The 13,953-nt window shown below is 60.7% G+C and overlaps 1 protein-coding gene across 1 annotated transcript in view; it reads left to right on the top strand.

The window, feature by feature from the left end:
* Nucleotides 1-4,179: 4,179 nt before the first annotated feature.
* SEMA6B (semaphorin 6B) overlaps nucleotides 4,180-13,953 on the top strand; it is a 9,980-nt gene continuing 206 nt past the window's right edge. Inside the window, exons 1-17 of the mRNA XM_029916450.1 lie at nucleotides 4,180-4,313; nucleotides 5,072-5,220; nucleotides 5,382-5,505; nucleotides 7,097-7,157; nucleotides 7,304-7,366; nucleotides 7,713-7,814; nucleotides 8,201-8,291; nucleotides 8,579-8,698; nucleotides 9,137-9,225; nucleotides 9,452-9,478; nucleotides 10,683-10,900; nucleotides 11,717-11,848; nucleotides 12,072-12,221; nucleotides 12,384-12,566; nucleotides 12,690-12,836; nucleotides 13,577-13,654; nucleotides 13,753-13,815. Of these exons, the coding sequence (XP_029772310.1) occupies nucleotides 5,100-5,220; nucleotides 5,382-5,505; nucleotides 7,097-7,157; nucleotides 7,304-7,366; nucleotides 7,713-7,814; nucleotides 8,201-8,291; nucleotides 8,579-8,698; nucleotides 9,137-9,225; nucleotides 9,452-9,478; nucleotides 10,683-10,900; nucleotides 11,717-11,848; nucleotides 12,072-12,221; nucleotides 12,384-12,566; nucleotides 12,690-12,836; nucleotides 13,577-13,654; nucleotides 13,753-13,815 (1,769 nt within the window). The 5' untranslated portion in view covers nucleotides 4,180-4,313; nucleotides 5,072-5,099. The remainder of the gene's footprint in view (nucleotides 4,314-5,071; nucleotides 5,221-5,381; nucleotides 5,506-7,096; nucleotides 7,158-7,303; nucleotides 7,367-7,712; nucleotides 7,815-8,200; nucleotides 8,292-8,578; nucleotides 8,699-9,136; nucleotides 9,226-9,451; nucleotides 9,479-10,682; nucleotides 10,901-11,716; nucleotides 11,849-12,071; nucleotides 12,222-12,383; nucleotides 12,567-12,689; nucleotides 12,837-13,576; nucleotides 13,655-13,752; nucleotides 13,816-13,953) is intronic.

Raw genomic sequence — 13,953 nt, 5'->3', positions numbered from 1 at the left:
GCCCACAGTTACCTGAGGTCCTTGGAGACTGTTTGGTGGCCAGAAAGCCATCGATGGGGGTCCCAGGCAGCAGCCTGGCGGGGGGGAGGTGGGTACAAACCCCGACACGCAGACGGCCGGCCGGTGCTGGTGCGCATGCGTGGGCTGTGGGTGCGCCTACGGATACATGTGGACACACAGAAGCTGTCCTGTGCCCCGGGTGTCAGGCCCGTGGACGTCCGTGGGGACCCACACGCCTGCGGACACTTGTAGTTGTGGGGCTGGCAGGATGAAAGTGGAGCCAGGAAGGAGAGCGGACCTGGATCCGAGCTCTGGCGCTGACACTTCACGCATGCGCTTACAACAAGCCATTATTGAGCACCCAGGGTGTGCCGCACGCTGCGGGGACACCATGCGGACCCACAGGTACCACGATTGCCATCACCGGGCTCGCCGTCCAGGGGGGCTGACGGGCTCCGGACCGGCTGGTGGGTGGGCGGCCAGGTATCCAGGCATGAAGTTCGTTGTGTAAACTCATAAATCCCTGTGAGATCTGAGTCCATGCAGGCTCCGCTTGGGCAGGTCTGGGTGAGGCCCCAGGACTCTGAATTTCTAAAAGAAAAAAAAAATTTTAATTTATTTTTGAGAGAGAGAGACAGAGCGTGAGTGGGGGAGGAGCAGAGAGAGGGGGAGACCCAGAATCTGAAGGAGGCTCCAGGCTCGGAGCTTTCAGCCCAGAGCCCAGCGTGGAGCTGGAACTCAGGAAGCCGGAGGTCATGACCTGAGCCGCCCAGGCGCCCCCCACTCCCCACCCCTTTCTGTATTTTTAAGGGCGTCTAAGTGAGCCTGACGCTGTAGGTCTGAGGACCACATTCGGGGTGGCAAACGGTCTAAATCGGACCTTTTGGGAGTGTGATACTAGGTAGGCAGGGGAGCAGGGGTGCATGGAAAGGGTAGAGAGGCTGTTAGGGTTAAAGGAGGTGGGGGCGGGTGAGGGCTGTGGGCCGAGGGGGGAGGCGGGACCTGACTGCGGTGCTCACGGGCGCCCTCTGGTGGCCGCCGCGGGGAGGACGGCGGGGGCGAGGGCGGGAGCCTGAGGACCGGGGTGTAGGGGACCGCGCGGGTCCCGGCGGTAGACGCTGGGGGCCGGCCAGGAGCGGTCTGGGAAGGGCAGGGGTGAGCCATCTGATCAATGTAAAGGCTGAGCCCACAGGACCCGCAGGCGTCGGGCGTGAGGGCGAGGGACGGAGGCTGGGGGCGGGGGCGTGGGGGAGCTGGGGGCGGGGTCGCAGGCGGAGGCCGGGATGACGGCAGGGGTGAGGCTCCAGCGGGGGACTGGGGAGCACCGGCTGTCAGTCAGCAGATCGACCTGATTTATATGTTCAGCACCAAAAATCCAGACAGGTTTTATGTTTTTATCTGTTGTTTGGAACTTACCAGCTGACCTTAAAAATTTTATTCGTCTATGTTAAAAAAAGGTTTTTTTTAATGTTTGTTTATTTTTGAGAGACAGAGAGCAGGGGAGAGGCAGAGAGAGAGGGAGACACAGAATCTGAAGCAGCTCCAGGCTCCGAGCTGTCTGCACAGAGCCCGACGCGGGGCTCGAACCCAGGAACCGCGAGATCATGACCTGAGCTGAAGCCGGACGCCCAACCGACTGAGCCCCCCAGGCGCCCCCGACCTTAAGATTTATACCAAAGTGCCGGGGGTGCAGGTTGGGGAGCATAGCCCAGGCGCTGCCTTGACCTGAAGAAGGGCCGGGCGGGAGAAGTTTCCAGAAGGAAACTGGGACCTATGTCAAAGCCTTAGTAACTAATGTGGCGCGGAGCGGGGAAGACAGGAAGATGTCCGGACGGTGGGCGGGAGAAGTGGAGTAGCGACGCTAGACGGACTTCTCCGTCCGCCGCAATCTTCCGGTCTGTACAATGGGACCGGGCACCCAGAGCTGCACGAGGCGGGGCGCACGTGCTGGCCATGCCCCGCACCCCCGTGCCCCATCTGGCGCTGCTGGTGGCTCCGGGTGGCCAGGTGCTGGGGCAGGTGCTGGGGCTTCAGCCGGGCAGCCGGGCGCCGAGTGACTGCTGGCAGAGGCGCTTCGAGTTTCATGGAGGGAAGCAGGTGGTCTGGGGGGATCCGGGGAGGTGCAGAGGCCTCCGGTAACCCCGGGTCAGGGGTAAACTGAGGCCAACTGCAGGGGGCTAGCCCCAGAGTAGCCCAGACTTCCCCAAAAGAGCCTGTGGGTTTCAGTCTTGCATTATAATCAAAATAATTAAGTTTGACTGAACAGGTTTCAGCTCAGCTCCCTGCTTCCATTTGGGCAAATGCACCTCAGTTTCCCCATCTGTATAAGGGGCATATTAACACTGTGTGGAGTATATGAGTTAATTTAAGTTTTTACAATGCCTGGCATAGCGTCAGTGCTTGGCGTTTGCTACCTTTATTTATATACGTTTTACTTAAAAAAATTTTTAACATTTATTCATTTTTGAAAGACAGAAACAGAGCGTGAGTTGGGGAAGGGCAGAGAGAGAAGGAGACACAGAATCAGAAATCGGCTCCAGGGTCCGAGCTGTCAGCACAGAGCCCGATGCGGGGCTCGAACCCCCGAACAATGAGATCTGACCTGAGCCGAAGCCGAGCACTCAACCGCCGGAGCCCCCCAGGCGCCTAATGTTATTCTGATGAGTCAGGACCGCAATGCACAGGGCATCAGCTCATACCCATTGGGATGGCAACTAGCAAAAAACAGAAACTGACGAACATTAGCCAGGCGTCCATGTGGAGGCCTTGGACCCGGCGTGGGCTCCCGGTGGGAACGTGAGCTGGGGCAGCGCGGCAGCGAACAGGCCAGCGGCTCCTGGAAGAAGTTACATGTAGGATCACCACGTGACCCAGCAACCTCTCCTCGGTGCGCGCCCACAGGAGTTGAAAGCATCTCAAAGAGAGGGTGGGAGCACACGTGTCCCTCGACGGGTAGATGGATAAATAAAATGTGGTCCATCCACACGCTGGGATGTCACCCAGCCCCAGGAAGGAAGGACGTCCTGCCACCTGCCACGATGTGGATGGACCTGGAGGACACTGTGTGCAGTGACAGAAGCCAGACACAGAAGGACACGTCCTGCTGACCTCACTCACAGGGGTCCCTAGAGGCGTCCCTTCCACAGAGACAGAGAGTAGATGGTGGGAGCCGGGGGTGGGGCGGGGGGCAGGGAGACCGCCCTTCATGGGGACAGAGTCTCAGTCTGGGGAGATGGAAGGTTCTAGAGATGGATAGTGGGGCCAGCTGCACAACAGTGTGAATGTGCTTAACTGAGATGTATACTTAAAAATGGTTGGGGCACCTGGATGGCTCAGTCGGTTAAGTGGCAGATTTACGTGCGGGTCATGATCTTGTGGTTCATGAGTTCAAGCCCCGCATCAGGCTCTGTGCTGATGGCTCCGGGCCTGGAGCTGCTTCCGATTCTGTGTCTCCCTCTCTCTCTGCCCCTCCCCTGCTCATACTGTCTCTCTCTCTCTCAAAAATAAATAAAACATTTTTAATGGTTTAAGATGGTAAAGTTAGGGGCGCCTGGGTGGCTCAGTTGGTTGAGTGAGCGGCTTCCACTCAGGTCATGATCTCGCGGTTCGTGGGTTCGAGCCCCGCGTCGGGCTCTGTGCTGACAGCTCAGAACCTGGAGCCTGCTTCAGGTCTCTCTCTGCCCCTCCTCTGCTCATGCTCTGTCTTTATCTCTCAATAATAAATAAACGTTGAAAAAATTTTTAAAAATAAGATGGTAAACATATATATTTAGCACGATGTCAAGAGAAAAATGTTTTAAGAGAGAAACACAAAAGGCCACCTGACCCGGGCAGGTGTTGGGGAGGGGGCTGGGGGTCCGGCAGCAGGAGGGCGCATCAGGCAAGCGCAGGCTGCTCTGCGCTGGCTGGGGCCTAGATCGGGGTCACTGAGAGCCACGGGAGGCTGCGGAGCAGGGGAGGAGCCAGGGAAGGAAGCTCCGAAGGAAGCAGAACCATGTCCCACGAACACGTGGAATGGGGGCGTCCGGCTGAGTCACAAATCCCGGAAGCCCAGGGTCACGGAGAGGAAGCTGTGCTGGTCCACGCAAGGCCTTCCTGTTTTTTTGGCCCCAAATCCTCGGAGGCAGGGACTCCGGGGCCGAAGCTCCCACACCACCTTCACCTCCGGGGGGTTCAGAATCCTGGAGCTCTGAGGCCAGGACAGGATGCAGAGATGTCCCTGCTGCTTGGACGGGGAAACTGAGGCACGGGGCTTGCCGGAAGGACGAGGCTGCAGGTTTCTTACTCAGGACCTCTGGACCGCACCCCTGCGGGTAGGGGTGTGAAGGGCTGGGTTCCAGAGGATGAGTTCTGCTCACTTCCCTCAATGATCATTACCCCGGGGGAGTCTACACTCTACCCTCAGAGAAAGTTCTGCAAATGATCTTCAACGGGAGTGGGCGGCAAGCTTCCGTGAGTGGTAGTGAGGTGCCTGTCACAGAGGTATTCCAGCAGAGGCCAGAAAGGCTGGACTTGGGAAGGAAGTCAGACTTACCGGGGCCTCTGAGGTCCCCGGCCAGCTGGAATCTTCTGTGCTTTCAAAGTATTGGCGATTCCCAGATTGTAGTTTGTAAAATTCCAAGAGACTTTGAGGGTGGTTTTTTTTTTTTTTGAGCCTTTCATTTTACGAATGTTATGTTTTAATTCTAAGAATTCTTGAATATATGTTTTGGGATTGAGCAGTTTAAATACGTGTTTTGAAGTGTTGTGTCTATCATTATCACGATTATTCGGTTTTTTACAATGGTTTTAAACCCTTTCATTTAAAAGTTATTTAAAGACTGTCAGTAAGTTGTTTGAAACCGTTTCCTGAGCTTTCACTACGATGTGGCCTGAAAGTTGTTCTGATACTTAAGTAAGTGAGGGCATTACTGTTACTGCCCTCATTCTGGCGAGTTTTTACTATTGTGGCGATGGCGAGGTTTTTTTTTGGTAGTTGAAGGTCCGGGACGCTGCGGCTCGTGTGCGCCATCTCTCGGCGGAGGGCGGGAGTGCAGGTCGCGCCGCTCACCGCCAGGCCCTTCGCTCTCAGGTGTCACTTCTCGTCGCCGGACCTCGCCATGCGGACCCCGCGAGCGCCCCCTCCTCGCCCGGCCCCACTGCTCCTACTGCTGCTCCTGGGGGAAGCTAACGGGCTCTTCCCGGAGGAGCCGCCGCCGCTCAGCGTGGCCCCCAGGGACTGTGAGTGGGGGTCCCAGGGGAGGGGGGGCGTCCCAGGGGAGGGGGAGGCCCGCAGGAGGGTCTTGCTTCCCAGCCGGGTCCGCTACTCACCTCCCGCAGGGCCTCACCGGGCCAGGCTCACCCCGGCCCTGGGTCACACCCCTCCCCAACCCCTCCCCCAGACCTGAACCACTACCCCGTGTTCGTGGGCAGCGGGCCAGGACGCCTGACCCCAGCAGAGGGTACTGACGACCTCAACATCCAGCGGGTCCTGCGTGTCAACAGGACGCTGTTCATCGGGGACAGGTACGAGGGACCGTCGGGCAGAGTGTGCAGGGCGAGGTGTGGGGAGCAGGTGGTGGCATTTTGGGGAGGTTTGCGTGATGGGGTATGTTGTTGACTAAGTACAAATGTGCGTCCTCGGGCTGTGATTTTATGGGGTGCTGACTCAACTCTGGTTGCGGTTACAGCGCGGTTTGCAGGCGGGGACAGTTCTTTGGTCAGAATTCACTGGGCTTCTACAGGGGGTGCTGACGTGGAGCACCAGGACTTCTCTGAGAAGGTGGCATTTGAGTTGAGACCTGAGTGGGGTTCCCAGCCTTGGGGACATCTCTGGGGAGAGGGAGAAATCTGGGCAGTGAGCACAGTCTGTGCAAAGGCCCTGGGGCAGGATCCAGCCTGGTGTGTTGGAGGAACACTGAGGAGGCCCAGATGGGTGGAGGAGAGTGAGCAAGGGCAGAGAGTGAGGAGGGAGGGGCAGGGAGGGGACAGAGTAAGAAAGGAGCCCTGGAGGGCTGTGGGCAGAGGAAGGCGGGCCCTGCCTCAGGTGCCCACGGACGCCCTCTGCTGGTGGCCGAGGGGAAGACAGACGGAAGGCGGGAGCAAGGCCACCAAGTCAAGGCGACTGGGCTGGTTCCCGGTCGACTAGGGTGGTGGCCGTGGAGGGCATGAGAAGTGGGTAAATTCTTGATAGACATTAAGGGCAGAGCAGATAGTATTGGCTGATGTGTGTTGAGGGTGACTCCTAAGTTGTGGCCTTCGTCCCTGGAAGGACAGAGGGCCTTAGCCCAGATGAGGGACAGGGCAGGAGCAGGTGTGGGGGACAGTCAGGTTGCGGCATGGCTGAGCTGAGTGTGAGATGCCTGCAGTGCCCCCCCCCCCCCCCCGCATAGAGACCTCCAGGATGAGCCACGCCCCGAGCCTGGAGCTCAGGGGTCAGGAGGGGCTCGCGGTGGAGACAAGGCTGTGGGCCTTCTGGGGCTGAGACAGGATTCCGGTTTCAAGAGCGGCTGAGGCTGCTCTTCACACCAAGGGAGGGGTGGGAGACAGAGGGGGCGAGGCCCTAGCCTCCACACCGGGGGAGGGGTGGGAGATGGAGAGGGCCAGAGAGATGGGAGGGAAGCAGGGTCCCTGAGGCGCTCCCAGGAGAAGGGGGGCCGGGGCCAGTCAGACACTGCGGGCCAGGGCGAGGAATGGAGACCACGTGACTCCTGGACCTCACAGGAGGTTGCCAGTGACCTTGACCAGGGCAGTTTCTGCGGCATGGGGGGAGGGGAAGATCCTAGAGGAGAATGAGAGGTGCTGATGAAAGGGCTTTGCACAGTTCATCACGTTGGGTGTAGCCCCCTAAGGCCGAGGGGTGTGTAAGCGTGAGGTGCCGTGTGTCAAGGTATATGGGGTGTGCCAGAACCTGTGGGTCACTTTAGGGGACGAGGAGGCGTGTGGTGCCAGGCGCAAGCACGCGAGGGTATGTTCAGTGTTGCGGTCGCTCGTGGCCGAGGCTCTGGCACAGCCCTGCGTGCTCCGAGTTGGACACAACTTCTGCCGCAGGGAGCACGGAGAGTGGGGGCGGGGGCCGGAGGCTCCCTTGCTCACAAACTATGCCTCCTCCCCCCAGGGACAACCTGTACCGGGTGGAGCTGGAGCCCTCCACCACCACGGAGCTGCGGTACCAGCGGGTGAGGAGGGGTGGGGGCCGCCCTTGAGGCTTCTGCGGGGGCAGGAGCACCTGACACGGTGCTGGGGACCAAGAACTGAGCGCGCTCCGGCGGGGGTTCCTGGGGCCGCGGGGATCCCGCTCCCTCACTTCTCCCTGTGCCCTCAGAAACTGACCTGGCGCTCCAACCCCAGTGACATCAACGTGTGTCGGATGAAGGGCAAGCAGGAGGTGAGGAGACCCTGGCCACGCCTCCAGCCGCTCCCGGATCCCGCCCAGCCTCGGGCAAATCTTCCTCTGCGCTCATCCCGTGCCTGCACCCCAGTGTTGCCACGGCTACGCCCAGGGCCTGGCCACGCCCCCGAATGGTCCTCAGTCCTGGCCACGCCCACACCCGCCCCGCCCTCCACGGTCCTAGATCGGTTCTGCCCTGCCCCGCTCCTGCGTTGGGCACGCCCACACCCCGGCCCCGCCCCGCAACGCTCAGACCGGCTGTGCCCTGGCCGCGCCCCGGACTCGACACGCCCACCGCCTTGGCCACGCCCACCACGGCTTCTCTCTTCCCGTCCCGTCCCAGGGCGAGTGTCGGAATTTTGTAAAGGTGCTGCTACTTCGCGACGAATCCACGCTCTTCGTGTGCGGTTCCAATGCCTTCAACCCCGTGTGCGCCAACTACAGCGTGAGTCTCCGCCCCTCGAAGCCCCGCCTGCCCCACGCCCGACCTCCTGGGCTTCGCTCACCTGCCCGCCCCTGGCCATAGCCTTTCCCCAGGCCACACCACCTCCTCGGGAAGCCCTGCTGGATGTGCCCTCCTGGGCCCTCCCCGGGAGCTCCAGAGGAGGCTTCCAAAGGAGGTCAGGGAAGCCATCGCTACTTAAGCTACAAGCCAGTTATACAGGATTAACTAGGATTGACTCTTAGACCCGTTCACAGATCAGTAAACTAAGCCCTAGAGAGGCTAAGTGAGCAACTCACACAGCACCAGGGTAGAGCCAGGATTCCCCCGGGGGTGGGGCTGCCAGGTGTGGCCGGGAGCTCTGTTACTCAGGCCCTGTCCCCCTGCAGATGGACACACTGCAGCCCCTCGGGGACAATATCAGCGGCATGGCCCGTTGCCCATACGATCCGAAACATGCCAACGTTGCCCTCTTCTCTGGTGAGTGTCCCCCAACTCTGATCATCTGATGGGACCCCAGCCCTGAGCGCCATGTGGCATTTTCCACTCTTGGAGTTGGGTTGTTATGTGCATGGCTGGGAGGCTGTCTGTCCAGCTGTGAAGCAGGTGGGCTCTGCCACGGTCAGGGCTCAGCTGGGGGGTTGGAGATCAGCCAGGAGCTCCCTTGGGCTCTGGACTCAGTCTTGGAAGATCAGTGTTGACCCATGCCACCCTTGGCCTCTGCGATCTGATTTCTCACCGGCTTCCCCCCACTCCCGCCCATCCAGAAGGGATGCTCTTCACAGCCACCGTCACCGACTTCCTCGCCATCGACGCTGTCATCTACCGCAGCCTGGGAGACCGGCCCACTCTGCGGACAGTGAAACACGACTCCAAGTGGTTCAAGGGTGAGGCATGCACTCATCAGATCCCCCCACCAGAATAAGAGTCCCGGCGGAGACAGGGAGGGGCCTCCTATTTCAGCTTTGCAACTTACTGACCTCTTTGAGGACAAAGCTAGAGGAAAGATTTCAGTTGGATCTAAAGTAGGACTTGCTGGAAATGGATGGCTTAGAAGCCTGAAGTAGAATTACAAGAGGGGGAGAGCAGGAGCTTAGCTCTTCAACACATTAGGGAGGAAGGTGACAAAAATAGTAGACGTTGCTGTTTGTGGATGGTAGACACAGTGATTTTAGGATTCTGACACCCACCCACCCCAAAAAATCTTTGAGTCTATTTAATTTTGCCTGGGTGATCAGCCACTGTCCCCCCTTCACTATAAAAGCAGCCCCAGGAACACCATTTCTCACATCAGGGGCCGGGTTCTGACCCCTCCTCTCCTACAGAGCCCTACTTTGTCCATGCGGTGGAGTGGGGCAGCCACATCTACTTCTTCTTCCGGGAGATCGCGATGGAGTTCAACTATCTGGAGAAGGTAAGATCTACCCTCCCCCCCCCACCCTCCCACTCACAGCCCCTGGCAGCAGGGCATGGAGCTGAGAGGCTCTGGTCATGGGAAGGAGGGAGCAGAGGTGGGTCTGTGAATCTCCACCGAGGGCAAGAGGGTCCCCCTCCACCTCCGGCCCTTGAGACCCTCCGCGCCATCCGGGAGCGGCTCCTGAGGCTGGAGGACATTGACGGCGTGGCTTTGGTGCACACAGCCCCGGGCGAGGTTCCTGGCTTTGAAGGTGGGGGACACTTCTGGCTTCCAGTCCTGCTGCTGCTGCTACTTGCCTGTCCACCCCCCACCCCCCAGCCCCTCATCCACCCTTACCGCGGTCCGTCCCTCCGCCCACTCGCCCACTCGCTATCACCCGTTCTCCCGTCTGCGCATCTACCCTGTCTTCTGCTCCTTTCCTTGCTCACCCCTTCATCTACCCGTCCACTCACTCACATACCTACCTGTCCGCACCGTTCAGCCTTCTGTCCACCCGTCCGTCCACTCATTCATCTTCCCGGGGAGCTGCTCACCCGGCGAGCTCTCATTATGTCCTTTTTCTTTTTTTTTTTAATGTTTTATGTTTTTTTAATTTATTTTTGAGAGACAGAGAGAGCATAAGCAGGGGAGGGTCAGACAGAGAGGGAGGTACAGAATCTGAAGCAGCTCCAGGCTCCGAGCTGTCCGCACAGAGCCCGACGCGGGGCTCGAACCCGCAAACCGTGAGATCATGACCTGAGCCGAAGTCAGATGCTCAACCGATTGAGCCCCCAGGCGCCCCTCATTATGCCCTTTTTCATCTGCCCATCCACCTGCTCCTCCACACAACTACCCACCCAGCCACCCAGCCATGCACCCTCCCATCTGCATCTCTACCCATCTGGCCATTCATCCATACACACATCCTTCTTCCCACCCATCCACCCATCCACCCATCATCGCCTTCATTATTTTTTTTTCCCTATCCATCATTATCTCCTTCACATTCATCCATCTGTCCATCCGTCCATCCATCCATCCACTGATCCCTCCACCCACCCGTCTGTCCCATCCCTCAGTCCACCCCGGCAGCCAGACAGTTGGGTGCCAACCTTCCGTTAACCACCAGGGTGACCTTGGGCCGCTCATGCCTTTCTCTGGTCCTCAGTTTCCCCATCTGTCTGAGGGGATACGGGGCCCCTCCTCTGTAGAGTTTGGGAGGAACGTAGGGGATGATGAGAATAAAGTCCCTGGGTCATAGTGAGCAATCCGTAAACAGAAGAGATTAAGCTGATGGTCGTCACGGGCGCAGTGGTCATTGCCGAGGGACTGTGGTGCTCGCAGGAGGGTGGTGGCTGTCCGGGAGCCCTCGGGGACCCACTCCTCCATCGCGGCCTGGGTGACGGTGGCGCGGCCCGCGGGAGGGCCTTCTGGGACACTGGGCTCAGGGCCCCGTCTGTGTGCCGCTGCACCAGGTGGTCGTGTCGCGCGTGGCCCGGGTGTGCAAGAATGACGTGGGAGGCTCCCCTCGCGTGCTGGAGAAGCAGTGGACGTCCTTCCTGAAGGCGCGGCTCAACTGCTCTGTGCCCGGCGACTCCCACTTCTACTTCAACGTGCTGCAGGCCGTCACGGGCGTGGTCAGCCTGGAGGGCCGACCCGTGGTCCTGGCTGTTTTCTCCACCCCCAGCAACAGGTCAGAGGACCCCGATGGGAGCAAGCTGGGGCGCTGGGTGGACGTGAGCGGAGAGGCCCCACGTTCATCATTTATTTCCCGGGTCCTGGGCTGGGCAAGACTGGACTCCCGAGAGGTGCCTGGCTGGAGTGGGAGAGAGCCAGATACTGACCCTCCGTGGCCCTTGGGTCAGAAGTGGGCAGATGGGCGATGTCCTCATCATCTGCCTTTACAAGAGGCGGGTCACAGAGGGCTTCCTGGAGGATGGGACATGGGAACTAGGCATCACTGGGTGTGAGATGGAGCGAGAGAGAAGAGCATTCCCAAGTTGGAGGATTAACATGTGCAAAGGCCCTGAGGTAGCAGTGAGTTCGGTGTGTTTCCACAATAGAAAGGAAGCCCCTGTGGCTGGAGAGGAGGGAGCCAGGGGGAGAGTGGAGGATAGGAGGGCAGAGAGGTGACGAGCCACTGGGCGAAGACTGGACTATATCCTGAGAGCTCTAGGGAGCCATGGGAGAGTGAGGAGCACAAGACAGACAAGGTCAGATTTGCATTTGTGGAAAGGCCCCTGGGGAGCGGTTTGGAAGGAGCCAAGAGTGGCATCTGGGGGACTGGACATCCAAGCAAATGACGGGGTGCGGGGGGGGGGGGGCTGGACACTGGTGGCCACAGAGGAGTCCTGCTCAGGAAGCAGAGTGACCGGGTTGGGTGGGCGGCATCTCCGGCCCAGGGGACTGGCCATGTGACAGCTTCACAGGGACAAAGCCTCTTCCGCACACTTGGCCAAGACACGGCCCTCCGTCGGGCTCACCAGTCGCTTTCCCTGAACTCCCCCAGCATCCCCGGCTCGGCCGTCTGTGCCTTCGACATGACGCAGGTGGCTGCTGTGTTTGAAGGCCGCTTCCGTGAGCAGAAGTCCCCTGAGTCCATCTGGACCCCTGTGCCGGAGGACCAGGTGCCGCGGCCTCGGTAAGGGCCTCTTTGATCCTGAAACAGGTGCCCGAGTAGGGTCCTGACCCTAGAACCCCAGGCTGGGACTCCAGGTGGTCATCTGTTGCTGAGCTCAGCTGTACCCATTATACAGATGTGGAAAACGGAGGCCGTTTGGGCCGGGCAGCGGGGCCCCCTGGCAAGTCGGAGCCCCTGGGTGGGGATGCCCAGTCCGCCCTGACCCTGCTTCCTCCCCGCCTAGCCCCGGGTGCTGTGCGGCCCCCGGCATGCAGTACAACGCCTCCAGCGCCTTCCCCGACGAGATCCTCAACTTCGTCAAGACCCACCCCCTGATGGATGAAGCGGTGCCCTCCCTGGGCCACGGGCCCTGGATCGTGCGGACTCTGATGCGGTCAGTCCCCACGCGTGGCCGGGCCCTGGTGGGGCCGGGGGAGGCGGGAGCCCAGCTTGGCGGTCTGTGTCTCCCCGGTAGGCGCCCGCACCCGCCGGGCCTGGCACGGGCAGCGCCTCGTCCTGTGCCCAGGGCACCTAACCCCGCGCACCCTGGCCCCAGGCACCGGCTGACACGAGTGGCCGTGGACGTGGGCGCCGGCCCCTGGGGCAACCACACCGTCGTCTTCCTGGGGTCCGAGGTGGGCACCGTCCTCAAGTTCCTTATCTGGCCCAACGCCAGCACCGCAGGCGCCACTGGGCCCAGTGTCTTCCTGGAGGAGTTCGAGACCTACAGGGCCGACAGGTGAAGGGCCGCAGAGGCGGGCCGGCGGGCTGGTGGGCCAAGGGGCGGGGTAGAGGCGGGCCGGGGGGGCGGGGCCGGGGGCGGGGCGCGCCCCGGAGTCTCTACCATCCTGCTCGCCCCTAGGTGTGGACGGTCCAGCAGCGGCGAGGCAGGGCGACGGCTGTTGAGCCTGGAGCTGGACACGGCCTCAGGTGGCCTGCTGGCAGCCTTCCCCCGCTGTGTGGTCCGCGTGCCGGTGGCCCGCTGCCAGCAGTACTCAGGGTGCATGAAGTGAGTGCCCCCTGGGGGCAGGCTGGGGGGGAAATGAGCGTGGGAAGCCGGGGAAAGTCAAATTCAAGTCCAGGGCCCAAGGGCCTCCTGGCTTTTTGAAGAATGAACCAGGCAGAGGATACAGCCTGTGCAAAGGCCCTGGGGCAGGATCTGGCCTTGTACGTTGGAAGAACAGCAAGGAAGCCAAACTGACTGGAGCAGAGTGAGCGAGGAGAAAAGAGGGAAGCAGGGAGGGCCGGGAGGGGACGGGGCAGGTGGCACAGGGTCTTGAGAGCCGTGGGGGAGACTTGCGCCTTCTGAGGGGGGAGCCCTGGAGGGCTGAGGAAGGTATGAGATCTGACTGACATCTTTAAGAGCAGCAGGAGCAGAAGCTGGGGGCCAGGGAGGCAGCGGTCTCCCTGCTTTTGGAGTTGGGGGCAAGAGCAGATGTGCGGGACTGACACAGCCGTGGTCTCAGGGCAAGCCCTCACCACCGAGGGACCCTCTCCGAGCCCGTGGCAGTAATGAGGCCACAGCACAGAGCCGACGCACAGGCTCTGGGGCTTGCCCGCCTCCACCCCACCGGCCACTTGGGCAGAAGTGAACTTTCCCGAGCCTGATCTACAAGGCTGGAGGGGGAGGAGGGGGAGGGGCACGGGGATAAGTAGCCTCTAGTGCCGATTTGTCCCAAGGACTCCTGGAATCGACACTAAGAGGTGCCTCGTAAGGGACCGTGGGTGACGGGTCACCGTCTGCTCTAGGAACTGTATTGGCAGTCAGGACCCCTACTGCGGGTGGGCCCCCGATGGCTCCTGCATCTTCCTCAGCCCTGGCACCAGGTACTGGGGGGCAGGGGGTGGGGGAGGGTGTCTGACCCGCCTGCCGGTCAGGCTCTGGGGGGGTTTCTGCTGACTGCGTCTCTTACCCTGTCCCTCAGAGGCACCTTTGAGCAGGATGTGTCCGGGGCCAGCACCTCAGGCTTAGGGGACTGTACAGGTGAGTGGCGTGGGGGGCGGGGAGGGGACGGGCTGGGGGCCGCCGGGGCTCCCGTGGTACCGGCTGATGCCCAGGCCCCGATGCGGGGTGCTGGCCTCCTTCGGGGCATTGGACCAACTGGGGTCTCACTTCCGCGGGGGGG

Source organism: Suricata suricatta, chromosome 12 (assembly GCF_006229205.1).
Source record: "Suricata suricatta isolate VVHF042 chromosome 12, meerkat_22Aug2017_6uvM2_HiC, whole genome shotgun sequence".
NCBI lineage: Eukaryota > Metazoa > Chordata > Mammalia > Carnivora > Herpestidae > Suricata > Suricata suricatta.
The sequence above is the reverse complement of the archived record's forward strand: the minus strand, read 5'-3'. Positions and strand labels throughout refer to the sequence as shown.